This window comes from Pomacea canaliculata, linkage group LG14 (assembly GCF_003073045.1).
Source record: "Pomacea canaliculata isolate SZHN2017 linkage group LG14, ASM307304v1, whole genome shotgun sequence".
Lineage (NCBI taxonomy): Eukaryota > Metazoa > Mollusca > Gastropoda > Architaenioglossa > Ampullariidae > Pomacea > Pomacea canaliculata.
In genome coordinates this window covers 12,853,188-12,869,386 of record NC_037603.1, presented here as the reverse complement: position 1 = coordinate 12,869,386, position 16,199 = coordinate 12,853,188, and the positions used below count along the sequence as shown (strand labels likewise).

Sequence of the window (16,199 nt, the reverse complement as noted above, 5' to 3'; positions counted from 1 at the left end):
TTTCTTTTCTTTTTTAAACATATTTATTTATCTCAAGTGTGTACTCGTCTAACAGTGATTATCCTGTCAACCTGTTATCCTCCCCTCCTGTAGCCCAATCCAGCCTGTTCCTCTCGACAAGAGACTTCTTGGCGTCGACTCAGCAACAAAAACTACTCTTCTTGCAATGTTGGTGACCCTTCCATAACCTGTAGGGGTCACAAATTAGGGAGTTGCACTCATGTCACGTTCGTGTCCCAAACAAAAAAAGAATTGTCATGGGTGAATGTGCGGGCGGCACTGATGAATAGCAAATGAAGGGGGTGAGGGGATGGGTAGAGCCACCCGCCTGCATTGAAAGAGATGAGACTTTCCACGATGACAACGACCACAAAGCATGTTCCCCCTCCACAATCCCCCCCCCCTCACGTTTGTCTGACAGCCTATCCTCCTAGATTACACGGTTGTCAGGGGTTCAGAGTTAAATTGAAGTTTGCTCTGGCTAGGGAACTTTCTTGATCCGTGGGTAACTGATAACAAGGGTGGACATGAAAGTAAATAATAAACATGTCAAATTTTAATCATAATTTCAGGTGTTTCCTCTGAAAACAGGACTATATGATTAATATTAAGGGTAAGCGGTGTTGATTTGCAAACACGCACACACAGAGTTAAAACTGCTTTATTTACAGGATGTAAATATATATATAAAAAGAAGATGGTCGAAGTACAAATAGTAGTCGCTCTCTGATGTAGTTTTTGAGAACATAATCTAGTCATGATAATAAAACCATCTTTTATTTCTCGTTGGAAATGCAAGTACAGCGTCAAAAATATGTTTAATCTTAACAGTCAGTAAATGTAAAAACTGTGAAATCCGAATAAAATTTTATGAACAGAAGCTATCGATAAAAGTTTCAAATAAACGTGGAGACAAACAGAATGGCAGGCAATAAAGATTCGAATAAAGTAAATAATCTTCACAAATCTTTGGGAATTTTTTTTCAATCTTAGCCCTTTTAAAAAAACCCGCTTCATATAGGGTTGTAGTCATACCTGGTGCCACTAATATAGACTGTTTCACAATAATCAGTATCCAACTAATAAATCTGGAAGCTACCACAGTTTTCATATGCACTGAGTAGGCTTCAGGTAAACCACACCAAATGAATACTTTATATACAAGTGGTGAACAATAGTGGGAAACAATCGTTGTTGAAAAGTCAGAAAATAACGGAAGCGGTCAATGGATTGTAAAAATTTATAATAAAAGAACTGTTTTCCAGTGATGTTAAAATTCTATACTTTTGTTGATGGAAACTGAGTTCTATCTGTCTGGCAACTGAAACGAAGTTAAAAATAACACAGACTTGCTTGTCAGAAAAAAAAACTAATTAAACTTATATTTATAACAATTTGAATAATAATGGGTTGATACAAATCGAAGTGTCCATGATTTTACTGCGAAGTTAGTAAGATGAGTTTACAAGCCAAGCCTCTCTCTCGCTAAGGTTCGAAGAAGACTCCGTTGTACTTTACCACTGGAGTTGACAGGAAACTGATCAAAGAGCAAGCAGTTCTTGATAGGAGAGGATTCGTGCCTGTACTCTCTGAGAAAACTTCCTCGAAAAAATTCCGAGCACACGCGAAGAACATCGTCAGGCACAAGGCGATCAGCTTCCGGTCTGGAATCTGGCACGACGCATGCGCAAGGACGGCTTCCAAAGTCCTTGTCGGGAATAGCCACCACTGCCACCTCGTGTACTCCTGGACATGTCAGGAGACTGGTCTCCAAGGGCTGGAAATTGTGAGTTAGTACAAAAAGATAAGAGGGAATATCGTTTAATTGTTGCTATACACCATACGATAATTTTTTTTTATACATGGCTAAATAAAACTACTGCTGTTGTTGTTGTTTATTTTGCCTGAATTTGATGTGCTTTATCATTTTCATTTATTTTAATCTTGGATAAATAGATACAAATTTGTTGCACTGTTTCTTTTCTTTCTTGTATGTAGAGAGGACTTTGAAGGAATTTTCTTACCTGCGGATACATCGTCCACGTTCCCACAGTTATAGCCTCAGTTTGTCTCCCCTCGACACAAACGTCGCCCTCGTCAGTGACGTAAGCGAGGTCACCAGGTTTGAACCAGCCAGGCTCCGGTGTGGCTGCAGCTGACTGCCCTGGCTGCTTGAGATAACCGGGGAAAACGTTGTTGTGCATGATCATCAGTTCACCTTTAGTGTTGGGAGGAACTTCCTGAAGATGTTGGTCAACGACTTTGACCTGTGCACCCTGGACAGGTTTTCCGCAGTTGAAGTTTTCGACCTTTCAGACAAGAATAAAGCAGAAAAAGTTTGTTGGACTCAGTTCTGTTCCTCGTGTTACTAGCAGTCCCAAAATTAGTTTATGAAACAGTTGATAAGCGGGTTTGGTTACCAACTATTCTTAGAAAAAAAAAATTCACAAATTTGTGAAGATTCGATCTATTTATGTTAAAGTCTTATGTCCGATTGTCTGTAAGGACCAGCACCATGAAGACAAGAGGATGAAGACAGAAAACAGATGTGGCTGTCATGTTGTTGGTGTGGTCGTGCTTTTGATAGTGGTGGTGGCAGAAGTACTGTGCTTTAAAAAAATAATAATAAAAATAACAAAAATAACAAAAATAATAATATTAAATTAATAATAATAATAATAATAATAATATAATAATGATGATGATGATGATGATGATGATGATGATGATGATGATGATGATGATGATGATGATGATGATGACGATGATGATGATGATGATGATGATGATGGTAATAATAGTAATAATAATATCATCATCATCAACATCATAAATGCCAAATTTATACAGCGCATACTCACACTACTAAGGAGCATGCTCTTTGCGCTTAAGAACAAGAACAAAACATGGACAACATACGAGGGACAGGAAAACAAACAAACAACGTATGAGCTATAAGAGAATAAACATCCCTACTAAACGAAGAAAAAAATCAAATACAGAAAACACAAACAGGAACAAGAACAATAGCTAAGAGTAACATGATATAGCAAAAGGAAGAGTGAGAAAAAGGACGAGCATTATGGGTAAGGTTGTTAGGAATAAAAATAAATAAAAAAATATATGTAAAAGTAAAAAAAAGAAAGCGGCAGATGGAGAAACTTAATTAAACTTAATTAGTCCCTGTGCTTCTCACTCAGTGTGTGCAAAAACAAAACGAAACAACAACAACAAACAACAACAACAAACAAGCAAACAAACAAAAACAAAATACCTTGTCAGGGTCTGTGTAGGATTTGTACAAGTTGAAGCCTGTCTCTGTGGTCCCACAGACCACCCGAATCTCTGACGTCAGAGTTCCCAAGATCCCGGCGACATCTTTCCTGACCGGGGAGCCGCCAAAAATGAACGCTCGCGCTCGCCACGTCAGATCAGAGGTCAGGAGGTCAGTGCGTGTGAGAAATTTCTTGGCCACTTGAGGTAAAGTCAGGACATGAGTGGCCTTCTCTTTGCTCATCACATCAAGCAGGAATTTTAACTCGTCTTTTGGTTGGGAACCTTTTCAGGATTAAACACTGTCTAATTATATAATCTATGGATATAAACAATAACAAACTTAGCAAATATTATTATGTATAAGTCATTTAAATAAAACTTTTAAGTTTTTTAATATATCTAAATATTTTTATCTAAACATGTATATTCTAGCAAAGATTCTTTGTTCTATTCGATTGTCAGCCCTCAGTACACCATGGCCGGATAAAAGTAGAATAAAAGCAAACTCGAAATTACCTTTGATATAAGGGGCCACTCTTGTAATTCCACAAAAGTAGTAACCGGCGGGATATCCAGTAACCCACCCAAAAAAGTTGCTGCTGAATAGCACGTCACCCGGCTTACACCCATAGCACTCGATCATCGTGGGCCCGAGGGCCAGGACCTGCCTGTGAACATGTCCAACATTGTTTCTTGAATCGCTTCAACTAAAGAACTGTTTTGAGATTTTCCATCTTTCACTTTGGGCTAAAATCAATCAGCCTTTCACAGAATTTTTAAAATTTTTTTATTTTATTTTTTGGTATACGCTTATATTGACGGTCGATATAAAAAATCGTTTCATGTCTAGAAGGGCAGATTATTTAAGAGCAAATATTTATTTTCCCCTTTTCCGCTTTTATTTAATTGACAGTATAGGGATGACATTAATGTTTTTATACCTGAAAAATAACAATTAATGACTTTAAAAATAACAACTGAAGTTTACAACAGTTTGATAGCTGAACAACATGAAAAGTCTTCAAAGATGCACTTGAGATTGTACTTAAATGATAGATACTAATTATTTAGAATATGTTCAGCTCCCAGATTCTGGTTCTCAACAAACTGTCGAATTGCAATAATGTCATAAAATGCAAAACTTCTTACTTGTGAGTACATAGCACGAGCTTAGACTGTCCTGTACTACCGGATGTGAGGAAAATGTGGGCGGGGTCATCGGGGTTGATGTCCTCAGGTTCTGCCTCTTGGTCCCTGGAAATGGATTCCAGAAACAGCTCCCCTGAACCCTCGGGGTTTCTATTACAGAAGATAACGGTCCTCAAAGCTGGAAAAGTGTCAGCAGTGACCTGTCCACCACACAAGTTAGGGATGTGATTCTTGAGACCGGAAATGATGTCAGCGTCTCTCGGGTCGAGGACAATAGTCGTGACGTCACCGAGGGTCAAGACTGGCACCAGGTCCGATCCGTCTCGAAACTGCATTCCGGTGACTATAACTGTTGCCCCTAGCAACGTGGCACCCATCATGATAAAGGCTTGCTCGGGGGAGTTGCTTAGAAGGCAGAGAATGACGTCACGTTTGCGCATGCCCCGGGATCGAAGCCAGCTGGCCGCCCTGTAAAGTAAGTAGAAATCTGTCAGACCGGAGATAAAAAGGACAATAGGCGACCAGAGAAATTCACGGATCTTTAAGCTGGAAAAAAAGGGCACAACTGGTATGTCTTAGATTTATTTTAATTAAGCCTTCAGAAACTCGAACTTGTTAGCACATGTCATTCTATATCTCTGTATCTCTTCTTCACACACACACACACTGTCTGAGACAAGGGCAGCGAACATCAAGACTAGGAAAAATAATAATATGGAAAATAAAATGTAACACAATCAACCCCAAACAGTTCTGATTTAAGAGTATAACATTAAAATTTAGTTGAAATGTCCTGGTCCTCCCTTGTTATACCTACACACACCTGCGTGACCAAGAGAAAAACTCTCGTCTGCTGTACGCATATCGCTCTCCTTCAGGGGTGACGTAGATAAAAGCCATTGTCTCTGGAGAAGTCACACTCCAGTACCGCAGTCGTGACGCAATGGTGTCACTGTGAGACATGTCTGCCATTGGGGATTCTCTCCCTTTGTTCAGTCTGTTCTATCCACCGCACTTCTCTGAAACATTAACTGAACAATTAACTCGTCCCTTGCGAGTTGACAGGTGTGAAAAGGTCATTTCATACGACGAGAGTCGTCGGTAACGTTTCTTTTACTGATAATAACATTTTATTTTATCAAAACATTTGTGAACAAATCAGGAAGGGAATATGAGTAAATATTTTTCGGAGCACATTTATAAAACAATTCAGTTAACTTGTAAGAGCTTTTAACTAAAATGTTTTGAACTATTGTAGATTAATGCCACGGATGAATGTGACCACTTGTGTCTCCTTTTTCACACTTAACCTAATGCTTAAAAAAAACTTATGTCTCTTAAATGAGTGTCACACATAGTGACTTCCACCTGTATACACTATATTACAGCAAATAAATTTCAGCTTTTTTGTGTGGAACAGGGGAGAGAGGGAGAAGACTGGGTTTTTTTGTTTGTTTTTTTTTTTTGAAAAAAAATCGTATTTAGGTATGGAACCAAACTGCAAGTTCTTCGGATAAACTATTTTCTGAAAAAACATTTTTTTTTTGACAGACCTGCGTGGAGGTTATGATTAAGAGAATATTTATGACTACCTTCGGTTCGCTGATTTTACCCCTATAGGTAGACTACCTCTGAAGCAGTAATTTTCAGGCGAGGGTAAGTCGTTTACCCAGGTAAAAACTCTAGAACTCAAACAAAACTTCTTGTTCGTTTGAGACGCGATGCCAGATCCCTACAGATCCTACTTCACTGGCAAATACAACAAGGGCACTAGTTGATAAATAAAATTGCCAATTTTCTGTTAATCTTTAGTTTTCTTAAAAGACAAAAAATACTTACCGAGGTGAAAATCGCAGGAATGTAGATAGCAGACTGACCTTTATCCCAGCAACATCGCAAGCTTTTATAAGGCTAAACCCTCCTTGATACCTCCATCCACTACTCTGGGCATGTGACCCTACTAACGTCTTTAATTTGAATTTACGTCACCAACTGACATTTTGTCACGTGTTGTTTGCCTGTATTTATTCCATACATTACATCTACTTCCTTCTAACAAACAGTCCAGTCAACTCGAATGTTCCTCTAACAAATGCGAGCATAGGGTTACAAGAGTGATGACCTGGTATAACCTTTGTTGTCACCGAATTTAACTCACTTTACCAGAAAAACAATCTGGACGGGATATTAGACTAGTGTTCCAGTCATGAAAGGGAATAATGTAAGGTTAATGATTGTTTTAAAGTACTTTGTGGTGGCAAAAGTTTAGTAGGTTATCATCTCCTGCCCTGAAATAGCTGCATCTCGTTGTTATCAAAGGTTCTGTATTACGATGAAATGGTAAACGTTCTAAGATAAGTTCCTTTTACGTGCATGATAGTCGTTAAACAGAAAAAGCAACAACAACAAACCATAAAAGAGACAAACAAACAGCCACGTGCAGTAAGTAACACAAACCGTGTGGAGCGACACACGAGAAGAAAGGAGGAGAGAAAGAGGTTAATTGGGGGCAGGCGGTGAACTTTGACATCGTAGTGTGGTAGTGACACTGCAAGTAAGCCATGAAGAAAATACAAGCTGACATGTAATACTTGGTTGATAAAGCTTGGTTTTGTTTTATAAAGTTTGAAGTACATCTTTTATTTAAAATATTTAATGCAAATAATTGTATGTGTAGATGATAATACTATTTCAAAAAATACTTTTCATAATGAAGGATCATGATTGTGATTTAACCTCTGGTCCATGTGTCACACAGTAATGAAAAGTGTGTGTGTGTTCACATGTGTGTTTGAGTGTCTCTACACATGGTAAGTGTCGAATTTACAATGTTTGGGTATGAACGGTACAAATAACTTTAATTACATTTAGATGAAAATATAAAAAGATGGGAACACACACACACAAAGAAAACAGAGATACTCCACGCCCAAGCAAAATAAACGTCAGTAAGGGAGATAATAGAAAAATCCACACACTGAGGCACAGTGCTGTCAGAGTTCTTGCCCCTGAGTCCTTCAGGCCTGACGTTAGATGTCGACACCGTGTAATCTGTTGACACTGTGGCCTTGCACGCCGGACAATGAAGGCGACAGAAGGAAGAAAGGAAGGGGTAGATAAAAGAGAAGTCGTTACTGAGAGAGAGAGGCCGGCACAGGCGCATGGCTGACACGTGATCAAGTGTGTAATTGTCATTGGTCAAGTAAGTAGTCGCCATCATTAAGATGTTCCCCATGCAGTGTCAATTCTTTCTCTTCTTAGATCAAGTCATATCTCATTGTCACTGCAGACATGACACTTGTAAACTAGTCACCTGTCTGTCAGTCTATCATGATGTCACGTGACACGGTTACGTCGACAGGCCAGCACGAGATGGGGCGTCAGTCAGGCTGGGATCAACAGAAGGCTCTTAGTCACCTCTGGAACACCTGGTGGTCGGTAGGATTAGGTTAGGCGATTAAAAATCAGTTTATTTCTTATCACACTATCTTTTCTCTTCCATATTCCTTTATTATCTTCAGGATTTCAGATTTTTTTGATTTAGAAATATGAACGTGTTATTAAAAGTTTGAATACCTGGAACTTTGTAGAATTGTAAAGTAGACTCTAATGAAGTTACTTTTTTAAACTCGCTGGATTTTGAGTATAAGGTATTCTGCCTTAGATAGCAGCTGAATTTATCCTCTTTTAAGGAAAACAAAAATTAACCGTTTCCTAAATTTCAATCAACTGGTTTATCATTTTTGTGTAATCAAAGTTTACTCCACTGTCATGTAAATTTTATTATCATAACAAGTGATTTCAGAATAATCACGATGTGCCAGCAGTGAAGAGCAACCCTTTTGCCAAACGTTTTTAGGGTCTGTGTTAGGCACAGGGGGTTGTTGCCCCTGTTAGTGTTAGTCAGGGATTATTGCCCTTACCAGTATCGGAGAGTGTTTTTGCGTCGTGTTTAGCGTCAGAACACGACGTCATTTTATGACGCAATTTTAGAGTGTGGTGAGAGTGAAAATTATTTGGAAGACGGCAGACGACGGGCAGACGAGAGGGAAAGAGGTCTTGCTGTACGTGTGGATACAGGGACCGGTAATAAGTAAACTAGTTGCTTGCCCAGTCAAGGAACTACAGAGGGACTAACTGGGGGTGTGGAATCCCCAGCGAAACCGCCGAGACGACGGAGAAGATTTTGTTGGGGGAGAAAGGACGGGCGGAAAACTGAGAAGTGGTCTTACTGTACGTGTGGATACAGAGACGGCTGAGAGAAGTGAAGAGAGGCGGACTGAGTGTGTGGTGTCCGCTTTGGATCTTGTGTGTCGATCCCAGAGAAATTAGTTATAGTGTTCGCTTTGGATCTTATGTGTCGATCCCAGAGGATTTATGCGTGGTGTTCGCTTTGGATCTGGTGTGTTGATCCCAGGAAATATATTCGTGGTATTCGTTTTGGATCTGGTGTGTTGATCCTAGAAACTATAACCTGAGTCGTCGATTAGGTGTCTGCCAAGTCAGCACTTATTATCATTAAGCATCGGAACCTGTATGTGGTTTCCTCTAAACGTTTGTGTGTGTGTGTGGATATCAATCAAGTGTGGGCAAGACTGCACGACTGTTGGACAAGGGGAAGAGAGGATTTTACCAGGAAGTTTCATTTTTGGGTGTGAGTAACTAAGACTAACGAATTATTCAAAAACATACGACAGTTTGGAGTTATAGGTCGCTGTGAGGAAGACCTACGGACTTTGTATATATTTAGTTAATGTTGATTGATATAAAGTTTTGTTGCCCAGGACAAATCTATGTGATTTGTGATTGAAAGAACACGAAAGGGGACATGCATGTAGTGAGTGAAAGTGTGATCTAAAACAGTCTGACAAAGACACAGATGAGAATTTTACCTATATCAGTTTATTTATCTATATCATGTTAGTTAAGTTTCTGTTATCCAAGGTGAGCGCAGATCTCGACAGCCTCGTGAAAAAGAGAGGTGCAAGCGTTCACACTGTGTCAGAATAGTTTTTATTCTTTCTTGCATGGGCTTTCTCATCAGGATGGTGGCCACCACCTGACGACTGTCTCGCATGATCTCCAAGAGGTGCTGGTGGGTCAGAAGAACAGTTCGACACTCTGTTATCTTACCCTGGAAAAAGGTGAGAAACTGCAGGGACTGGTCTTTTAGCTGAGACACCCTGTCGTTGACGACCACCAGACCACGGAGAGCTGTCACTATGTCCAGGAGGAAGTCTTGAAAGTAGTCCGTCCACTCGACCATCATCTGCAGCTTATGGGACAGATCATTCACTATGTCGAGAGCCTCCGCCTCGCGCTGGTCAGCGTTCTGTGCATCTCGCGGTCCCGTGCAGTTAGGATGGGGGGAGCTGCTGGAGGAACAAATGAGATTTTCGCATCTCAGACAAGTGTCAGGGGTGATGTCCACTGTGCCGCGCGCAGTCGCCTTTATTATGTGATGTGTTGGCAGAGAGTCGGCCACATACTCCGCCAGATGCTCCATTCGCTGCAAGTCTGGAGGCTGCATTACCAAAATACGATGACGACACAGTGGACAGCCTGCCGACACTCCCCTCGCCTCTACCCACGTGATCAGGCACACCCGGCAGATCACGTGACCGCAAAACATGATCTTGGGTTCTGTGAAGGGGCTTAGACATACAGGACACTCCGGCTTATCACAGTTGGTTAAAAGCGGTTCTTGCGTCGCATCCATTCCTGTCAAAACAAATAAATCACACAAAATGATTAAAAAATCAGTAACAAATAAATACATGACACTCATTTTATCTGTCAATTATGGGCCACCTGTCGGTGTAGCCCTATTACTGCCCTTCGTGACATTTGGTAAGGCAAGAGTAAAATGACAAGAAGACGAAAAATAGGACGCCTGGTAGATAGCTCGTGGTCTGTTTATATTGTGAAAAGGGAAATAAAAACACAACTCATGAAGAGAAATGATAACATGTGTAATTATTACAGATCGTCACGCTGTAAATGGTTTCGTGACGGGTGTAGCAACAATCGTTGGTTTACAGGTATGTCTAAATGTACATCTCCTGGGTAGTTCATAGTCAGAAAGGATCTCATTTTATTATTTATTTTATTTTCATTATTATTTTTTTTTTGCGGTTCACATTGTTATCTAGTAACCTTAGCGAGACTCAAGGGTTTGGGGGATCACTTTTAGTCTCATGATTGCGGTCATGAAAGCACGAGCATCATAGATGTGTGAAAACGCGCCATTCGATTTTGTACCCAGGTACAGAGAGTGTTCAGATGGAAAAGACTGGAGTGACAGTTTTCTTTCTTGTCAAACGATTCCTCGCTACTTCCTATCAATTTGTTTTCGTTCGCCTAAGAACATGTAAGATGGCGACCTCCACACTTTCACACGTGGCTACGCTGTAGACACGACAGGCGGACTCTAACATCCACATAATCGAAACGAGAACAAACAAATCACAGCCAAAAAAGAAATCATCAGTTCTTGTTATTTTCAGAAGAAAGCATCTGACTTTGTAATTAAATAAATGGAATCTTACCAGCGAGTAGCTGCAGTGGTGGTTTGGCAAGAATTCAAAGGTAGCCTCACCTGGCAGGTAGTTACTTGACTGAATAACCTCGCAATGCACGCCGGGTAAACTTAAGAAACTGCTGTTACATCAGGAGAAAGCTTCGGGCGGAGCTTGACAGTCGGGATGTTACGTAAGCTAGCGTGGCTCACCTGGGATAATAGGTATCACCAACTGGGAGGTCAAAAGGTTAAAACTGTGGGGCATTAAAATGTGTTTGGAGGGCTACCTGCGGGAATCGAAAGATGTTTTATAGACAAGCTGCTCAATTCATTTCTATCTGGCATCACTCAGTCTTTTTAAACAACAAGCAACACACACACATAAACCTACCTAAAAAACAAAATTCAGAAAGTAAGCACATACCTGCAGCATGTCACGCAGTATTGTGTTCTGCTTGTTACTTCTGCACTACAAGTGCTGACAGTATCTGTGGCAATAGCTTTTCTGCTTAAAAACAACACGTTAATTGACAATACATAAAAAATAGGAAATAAAAACATGTACACAGAAACATAATCAGTCTCAAAAAGAAAAGGGAAGTAACCACTTTATTCAATTACTAACAAAGATCACGTAGCTTCTGTTGTGTTGTCATGTGTTGGAGAATGAGTTCTCACTTCTGCCGTTTTTTTTTTATTTGTTTGTTTCTTTGTTTATTTGTTTTTCTCGCAAACATACCCTGACATCAGTACCTCAGTATTCGTGCCTCCGTAGCCACTAATTTCAATTATCAGCAGTCTACCTGAGAAATCAGAGAAAAGCGCTCGCCACGTGAGTAGATGCGATAACCAGGTGAATCCAACATCCCGAGGTTTGCCTGTAACTCAACTTGTTTTTTTACCGTATAAGACTTGAGTATTTGCTACCTCACGAAGTTCAGACAGTAAAATGAACACATCGTCTTTTAGTTTGTCCTTTTATCAAAGATCACTTCAAATTTCAATCAGATTAAGTGGTGACTGATTGGGCTAAGCCTTTCTCTTATAATTGTGTGGGTATGCAAAGATTTTCTTTAATGAAGACTTTTTGGCATTTTGTATTTTTTTTTTTTTTTTACTAATAGAGAGCTTGCGTGAGTGGATGCTTTAACTTGTTAACTCTCAAGTGTTCAAGAATGATTCTAGAGTATCAGTTAGGGTTGTTGGTTGTTGATATCTTACAGGGTGAGAGGATTTGATGTTGAATCACTCTGTTACATTAAGGTACGAAACAATCTATTGAAACAATAGATCGATGGGTATATCAATGTCATGTCGAATGACTCTGTCTCCTTCGCCAGACTAGTTTTTGAGTAAATATTGACATACAAATCAACAAAGTGAGCAAAAATGCAAAAAAATAATTTTTAAAAAAAAAAAAAAATTAGTCATGATTACAAAACCACTGTGTGAAGCAGTTTAAAAGTTACAATTCTCATAATATAGCATCATTTATTTCTTGTTGGAAATGCAAGTACAGCGTCAAAAATATTCTATAATCTTACAATCAAAAAATGTAATAACTGTTATAATCCTAATAAAATTTTGAACAGAAGAAAAAAAAATTAAAAATAACCGTAGCCGACAAAGAGAATGGCAGACAATAAATATTCGAATAGATTAAATAATCTTTCACAAATCTTTGGGAGTTTTTTTTTTTCAATCTTGGCTTTTATCAGAAAGAAACTCCGTTGCATACAGGGTTGCAGTCATACCTCTGGCCATTAATGTCGACTGTTTCACAATAATCAGCTGCCACAGTTCGCATATGCACTGAGTAGGCTTTAGTTAAAAGCATACCAAAGGAATAATAAGAATTTGAATAATTATGGTTTGATGCAAATAGAAGTTGCCATGATTTTATTGTGAAGTTAGTAAGATGAGTTTACAAGCCAAGCCTCTCTCTCGCTAAGGTTCGAAGCAGACTCCGTTGTACCTTACCGCTGGAGTTGACAGGAAACTGATCAAAGAGCAAACAGTTCTTGATAGGAGAGGATTCCTGCTTGTACTCCTGGAGAAAACTTTCTCGAAAAAATTCCGAGCACAGGCGAAGAACAGCTTCAGGCACAACGTTCTTAACTTCCGGTCTGGGATCTGGCACGACGCATGCGCAAGGACGGCTACCAAAGTCCTTGTCAGGAATCGCCACCACTGCCACCTCGTGTACTCCTGGACAAGTCAGGAGACTTGTCTCCAAGGGCTGGAAATTGGTAGTTAGTACAAAGAGATATATGAAATATAGTCAACATAAGATAAATGTTGAGAAGGTGATTTTTCGATTTCAGTTTTGTTTCCGTTCTCTTACATTTTTATTTGAGTTTAATTTTGTGATGTCTCTTTTCTTTTTAAAATTATCCTCATCGGTTAGCATCGATGTTTAGATAGTGTTTGTATTTGTTTAACTGGGTGAAACGATGAAAGTCGAAAGCTGACAAAATGTGATGTTGTTAGGAAAAGTTTTGTAACTTACAGGATGTTTTGCGAAAATGCTCTTTTTTTAACACATAGGTGGGTAAATAAACTAGTGCTGTAGCTGGCTTTGTTTGTTTGTTTGTTTGGTTTCTTTTTCGCCTTAATATGCTGTGCTTTATTATTTTTATTTACTTAATCTTAGTTAAACAGATACAAATTTGTTGCGCTTTTTCTTTTCTTTTCTTTTTTGTATGGAAAGAGGACTTTGAAGGAATTGTCTTACCTGTGGATACAGCGTCCACGTCCCCACAGTTATAGCCTCGGTTTGTCTCCCCTCAACACAAACGTCGCCCTCATCAGTGACGTAAGCGAGGTCACCAGATTTGAACCAGCCAGGCTCAGGTGTGGCTGCAGCTGACTGCTGCTTGAGATAACCGGGGAAAACGTTGTTGTGCATAATCATCAGTTCACCTTTGGTGTCGGGAGGAACTTCCTGAAGATTTTGGTCCACCACCTTGACCTGTACACCTTGAACAGGTTTTCCGCAGTTGAAGCTTTCGACCTTTGACACAAGAATAAGGTAGAAAAAGTTTGTTAGACGCAGTTCTGTTCGCTATGACACTTGGGCTATGATAACCAACACAGCATACTTACATAAACATATGTACGCGAAATCTTTTAATATAAAGAGGAAGATGTAGAAACTGAGTCCCTGGGCTTTTCCTTCATATGAGCACCTAAACAATGTTTGCAACAACAAAAACAACAACAAAAATACCTTCTCAGGGTCTGTGTAGGATTTGTACAAGTTGAAGCCTGTCTCTGTGGTTCCACAGGACACCCGAAGCTCTGACGTCAGAGTTCCCAGGATCCCGGCGACATCTTTCCTGACTGGGGAGCCGCCAAAAATGAACGCTCGCGCTCGCCAAGTGAGATGAGAGGTCAGGAGGTCAGTGCGTGTGAGAAATTTCTTGGCCACTTGGGGCAAAGTCAGGACATGAGTGGCCTTCTCTTTACTCATCACATCTAGCAGGAACTTCAACTCGTCTTTTGGTTGGGAACCTTTTCAGGATTAAATACCGTGTAATTATATAATCTACCGATACAAACAATAACAAACAACAAATAATATGATGTATAAGTCATAAGAATTTTTTAATTTATCCTTTAATTTTATTAACATATCGAAATATTATATTTATACAATGTTTATATAATAGTCAACAGTTCAACTGTGGCCAGATAAAAGGAGGATAAATGCAAACTAAAAATCATCTCACCTTTGATATAAGGTGTCACTCTTGTAATTCCACAAAAGAAGTAACTGGAGGGATATCCAGTAACCCACCCAAAAAAGTTGCTGCTGAATAGCACGTCACCCGGCTTACACCCGTAGGACTCGCACATCGGGGGCCCAAGGGCCAGGACCTGCCTGTGAACATGTCCAACATTGGTTTTGTATCACTTCAACTAAAGAACCTTTTTAAAATTTTCCATCTTTCTTTGGGCTAAAATGAATCCCCCTTAATAAAAAATGTTTTTTTTGTTTTGTTTTTGTTTGTATAAGCATATATTTACTGTAGATATAAAATGTGTTTCATGTCAAGTGAAAGGGCAGATTTATTGAAGACTAAAGATTTATTTTGTACTTTCTCCGTTTTTATTCAGTATACGGGATTGGGATGACATTATTAATGTCTTTGTATCTAAGTAACGACTAAAGACGTGTAATGTTGTACTTAAATGATTGATACTAATTATTTAGAATGAATGCAGCTCCCAGTTTCTAGTTTTAAATAAACTATCGACTTTCAATAAATTTTTTAAAAGCACAGAGCTTCTCACTTGTGAGTACGTAGCACGAGCTTAGACTGTCCTGTACTACCGGAAGTAAGGAAAATGTGGGCGGGGTCATCGGGGCTGATGTCCTCAGGTTCTGCCTCTTGCTCCCTGCAAATGGATTCCAGAAACAGCTCTCCTGAACCCTCGGGGTTTCGATTGCAACAGATAACGGTCCTCAAGGCTGGAAAAGCGTCAGCAGTGACCTCTCCACCAGACAAGTTGGGGATGTGATTCTTGAGACCGGAAATGATGTCAGTGTCTCTCGGGTCAAGGACTATGGTCGTGACGTCACCCAGGGTCAAGACTGGCACCAGATCCGATCCGTCTTGAAACTGCATTCTGGCGACTATAACTGTTGCCCCTAGCAACGTGGCCCCCATGGTGATAAATGTTTCCTCGGGGGAGTTGCTTAGCAGGCACAGAATGACGTCACGTTTGCGCATGCCCCGGGATCGAAGCCAACTGGCCGCCCTGTAAAGTAAGTAGAAATCTGTCAGACCGGAGATTATTTTAAGCCTCTAAGTTGTTTGCATATCTCGTTCTATATCTCTGTATGTCTCCGTCACACACACACACACTGCCTGAGACAAGGACAGCGAATATTATGACTAGGAAAAAATATGGAAAACGAAATGTAACACAATCAACCTCAAACATTTCTGATTTAAGGGTATAATATTCAAACTCATTTGAAATGTCCTGATCCTCCCTTGTTATACCTACACGCACCTGCGTGACCAAGAGAAAAACTCTCGTCTGCTGTACGCATATCGCTCTCCTTCAGGGGTGACGTAGATAAAAGCCATTGTCTCTGGTGACGTCACACTCCAGTACCGCAGTCGTGACGCGATGGTGTCACTGGTAGACATTGGTGATTCTCTCCCTTTGTTCATTCTGTTCTTCTACCGCACTTCTCTGAAACATTCGCTCACTAATTAGCTTCACCTTGCGAGTGGACAGG

At 40.0% G+C, this 16,199-nt stretch overlaps 3 protein-coding genes across 3 annotated transcripts; all 3 read right to left on the bottom strand.

Moving 5' to 3' along the window:
• Positions 1-645: 645 nt before the first annotated feature.
• On the bottom strand, positions 646-6,409 carry LOC112555423 (putative acyl--CoA ligase YdaB). Its single transcript, XM_025223814.1, has 7 exons — positions 6,265-6,409; positions 5,249-5,444; positions 4,426-4,893; positions 3,793-3,944; positions 3,275-3,558; positions 2,025-2,309; positions 646-1,777 (listed from the first exon to the last, which is right to left on the bottom strand). The coding sequence occupies exons 2-7, from the start codon at positions 5,395-5,397 to the stop codon at positions 1,463-1,465; spliced, it is 1,653 nt and encodes a 550-aa protein (XP_025079599.1). The 5' UTR covers positions 5,398-5,444; positions 6,265-6,409; the 3' UTR covers positions 646-1,462.
• Positions 6,410-9,349: 2,940 nt separating this feature from the next.
• Positions 9,350-10,144, bottom strand: LOC112555625 (E3 ubiquitin-protein ligase TRIM32-like). Its single transcript, XM_025224054.1, has one exon. It carries the CDS (start codon positions 10,142-10,144, stop codon positions 9,350-9,352), a length of 795 nt encoding a protein of 264 aa, XP_025079839.1.
• Positions 10,145-12,442: 2,298 nt separating this feature from the next.
• Positions 12,443-16,150, bottom strand: LOC112555958 (medium-chain fatty-acid--CoA ligase-like). Its single transcript, XM_025224573.1, has 6 exons — positions 15,968-16,150; positions 15,242-15,709; positions 14,677-14,828; positions 14,175-14,458; positions 13,680-13,958; positions 12,443-13,184 (listed from the first exon to the last, which is right to left on the bottom strand). Exons 1-6 carry the CDS (start codon positions 16,129-16,131, stop codon positions 12,870-12,872), a joined length of 1,662 nt encoding a protein of 553 aa, XP_025080358.1. The 5' UTR covers positions 16,132-16,150; the 3' UTR covers positions 12,443-12,869.
• Positions 16,151-16,199: the final 49 nt, after the last annotated feature.

Bases quoted from the DNA above. Each gene is read 5' to 3' on its own strand.
- LOC112555423 (XM_025223814.1), bottom strand. From the start codon at position 5,397: ATGGCAGACATGTCTCACAGTGACACCATTGCGTCACGACTGCGGTAC. The intron at 4,894-5,248 runs GTGTGTGTAGGT...CTTACTTTACAG, and splicing joins TTTTTCTCTTGGTCACGCAG to GGCGGCCAGCTGGCTTCGAT. The intron at 3,559-3,792 runs GTAATTTCGAGT...AATCCTGAAAAG, and splicing joins AGTGGCCCCTTATATCAAAG to GTTCCCAACCAAAAGACGAG.
- LOC112555625 (XM_025224054.1), bottom strand. From the start codon at position 10,144: ATGGATGCGACGCAAGAACCGCTTTTAACCAACTGTGATAAGCCGGAG.
- LOC112555958 (XM_025224573.1), bottom strand. From the start codon at position 16,131: ATGAACAAAGGGAGAGAATCACCAATGTCTACCAGTGACACCATCGCG. The intron at 14,829-15,241 runs GTGAGAAGCTCT...ACATGTTCACAG, and splicing joins CTCGTGCTACGTACTCACAA to GCAGGTCCTGGCCCTTGGGC. The intron at 13,959-14,174 runs GTATTTTTGTTG...CTTGTGTCAAAG, and splicing joins CCTACACAGACCCTGAGAAG to GTCGAAAGCTTCAACTGCGG.